The sequence below is a fragment of the Lycium barbarum genome, chromosome 11, assembly GCF_019175385.1.
Source record: "Lycium barbarum isolate Lr01 chromosome 11, ASM1917538v2, whole genome shotgun sequence".
NCBI classification, from domain to species: domain Eukaryota; kingdom Viridiplantae; phylum Streptophyta; class Magnoliopsida; order Solanales; family Solanaceae; genus Lycium; species Lycium barbarum.
This window is the reverse complement of record NC_083347.1, coordinates 120,767,692-120,770,633: the sequence shown is the minus strand read 5'-3', so window position 1 is coordinate 120,770,633 and position 2,942 is coordinate 120,767,692. Positions and strand designations below refer to the sequence as shown.

General features: G+C 33.4%; 1 protein-coding gene across 1 annotated transcript; it reads left to right on the top strand.

The window, feature by feature from the left end:
- Positions 1-273: 273 nt before the first annotated feature.
- Positions 274-2,202, top strand: LOC132617266 (zingipain-2-like). The gene is made up of 2 exons (XM_060332234.1): positions 274-817; positions 1,476-2,202. Exons 1-2 carry the CDS (start codon positions 358-360, stop codon positions 2,057-2,059), a joined length of 1,044 nt encoding a protein of 347 aa, XP_060188217.1. The 5' UTR covers positions 274-357; the 3' UTR covers positions 2,060-2,202.
- The last annotated feature ends 740 nt before the right edge of the window (positions 2,203-2,942 follow it).

Here is a 2,942-nt window from a genome sequence, read left to right as displayed (position 1 = left end):
GGCTCTATTTTTATTTTTGAAACTTATAGATTTTTTATACCATGATTTGAAGATCTCTTTTGAACAAACTGAAAATCTCATGACAAAATATTAAATTGCGATTTAAAATATTATAGACGTTAGACTTGACAATCTAATGTTTATCAGTCCCAAAGGCTATATTTGCACAACTTTTAAAAATAGAAACAAAATCTAAATAATGACCTAAAAAGAAAATTTGCACAAATCAGCCTTCCGAAGATCCCTATATATACCCTCCCATATACCAATGGACATCATTGTGAACCTATCAATCAAAATATCTCATAACAACATACAACAACAAAAAAAAAAAAAAAAAAAATCCTTTTTCTTATAATGGCTTTGGTTCATGAATGGAAGATACAACTTATGGTTCTCTTTGTGATTTTTGGGATGTATGCATCTCAAGTCACTTCTCGAAAACTTCAAGAATCATCATCCATGTTAGAAAAACATGAGTTGTGGATGGCGCGCCATGGAAAAACTTATGAAAATGATGCAGAAAAGGCAAAAAGATTCAACATATTTAAAGAGAATGTGAAATTTATTGAGTCTTTTAACAAAAATGGGACTAAGCCATACAAATTAGGCATCAATAAATTTGCTGATCTTACTTCTGAGGAATTCTTAAACTACTATACTACTCATGGAATTAATAAGCTGTCTTCAAAATCTCAAAAATCATCTCCAGCTATATTTTCATCATTCAAGTATGAAAATATGAGTGATGTTCCATCTTTCATGGATTGGAGAAAGCATGGTGCTGTCACTAACGTCAAACAGCAAGGTCAATGTGGTAAGTCACAATTTCCCATTCAAGAAAATGCTTAACTAGTTGTGGTCTTACTTTTTCTCTTCTTGTCAGATACTCCCTCTATGCCGCTTTATGCGCATGTAGTTTGTTCTAAGAAAAATGATATTTTTCTCTTTTTTAAAATAACTTAATTTTGAACTTCTCAGTTTACTCTTAATTTGATGATTTATAGCTGCACAAATATCTATGACTTCTTTTAAATTACAAATTTCAAAAGTATTTCTTTCGATAAGTTTCGTGCTCGATCAAAGTGCGTCATGGAACGGAGGGAATAAGATTGACAAAGAATCTAAGTACATCATCAATATGGTTTAGCCTATTAGAGTAGGTTAGATACCATTGTAATAAGGTTATAAAATATTTGCTTTATTACAATTATAAAGTGTTGTTTAATTATATACGGAGTTTAAGAAGATTTTCGAAATTTGTTGTCTTAAATATGCCATGAAATTTTGTAGCTATAAAAAAATGTCATTAAAGGTAAAACTGATTTTTTTTTTTCAAATTTAGAAAAATGTTAATCTTTTTGGGATAAGCATATAAGGAAATAGTGCCACATAAAATTAGAACAGAAATACTACTGCTTATCAGAGGAAATCTATGTCAAATTACTTATTAGTCACTGATTGTATAAATGTAGGATGTTGCTGGGCATTTGCAACGGTTGGAGCCTTGGAAGGAGCTAACAAACTATCAACGGGCAAGTTAGTTTCACTGTCCGAGCAAGAGCTATTAGATTGCTCAACCGAAAACAACGGTTGTTACGGTGGTTTGATAACAACCGCCTATGATTTCATCGAAAAAAATGGCGGAATTGCCCTGGAATCCAGCTACCCTTACGAGGGATATCAAGATTCGTGCAAGAGCGTCCAAGAGGGGATTGACTCGGCCGTAAAAATGAGTCGTTATGAAAATTTACCATCGAGCGAATCAGCATTATTAAAAGTTATATCGCAGCAGCCCGTCTCCGTCGGTATCACCGTAACCGAAGAGTTTCAACTGTACCAAAGTGGTGTTTTCGATGGAAGTTGCGATGACCAACTTAATCATGCAGTTACCTTAATTGGCTATGGGACAAATGAAGAGGGTACAAAATATTGGCTAATTAAGAATTCTTGGGGTACAAGATGGGGCGAAAATGGTTACATGAAAATTGCAAGGGATATTGGAACTGAAGGTGGTCTTTGTGGGATAGCCACTGCGGCTTCCTATCCCATCGTTTAGAAATTTGGCCTAAATAGCACACCTTTAGTGCTAGTTTGGTTACTTTTGAAAGGATTATGTTGTACTAGCTAGTGCAAGAACTTTTGTTCTTGCAAATTAAAGGTCCCTGTATTACAGGATGAATTAAAGAGGAATTTAACCTATATATGTACTGACTGGCCGTGTCAGATTGTATTTGCACAATTAGGCTACTCAATAGGTAGTTATATTATATAGTCAACTCTCTTTTAATAATTATATTGATTAATAATCTGGAATAAATAACAAAAGGTATCTGCTATACAAGTTAAATTACACTTATAGAGCTAAGAAATAACCAAAATCATATACAAATTAAATTGTGTTATATATGTTATTTTTCAAAAAGAAGAGCATTGGGTGGAAATTCCCCTGAACACTACGAAATGGAACAACTCCGTTAAAAAAAAAAAATCATTCCTCATCTGTCTTTACCAAAGTGGCTTGAGTTTACCTATTATGGGCTGACGACAGCATTTAAAGGGAAAATTTAGACCATTCGTCCAGTTCAAGCACAAAATCGACCATTTTTTTTTTTCCATTGAGTAAAATCTTTTTATAAACAAGTCATTTAAAATTTAACCGAATAATAAAAGTGTCACTAAGTATGAATAATCTATCAAAAGAGGATGAGTAAACCTCATTCTAGAATTTTATCATTGAGCGAATCAACACCATTAAAAGTTGTAGCGCGACGACCCTTCTCGATCTGTATTGCCGTGACCCTGAAGTTTCATATGTACCAAAGTGGGCGAAAATGGCTACATGAATATTGCGAGAAGGTAGTCTTTTTGTTATAACCACTTTGGCTTCTTACCATATTGTTACGAAATTTGGCCTAAATATAGCACCTTTACCGCTAGTT

Bases quoted from the DNA above. Each gene is read 5' to 3' on its own strand.
- LOC132617266 (XM_060332234.1), top strand. From the start codon at position 358: ATGGCTTTGGTTCATGAATGGAAGATACAACTTATGGTTCTCTTTGTG. The intron at 818-1,475 runs GTAAGTCACAAT...GTATAAATGTAG, and splicing joins CAAACAGCAAGGTCAATGTG to GATGTTGCTGGGCATTTGCA.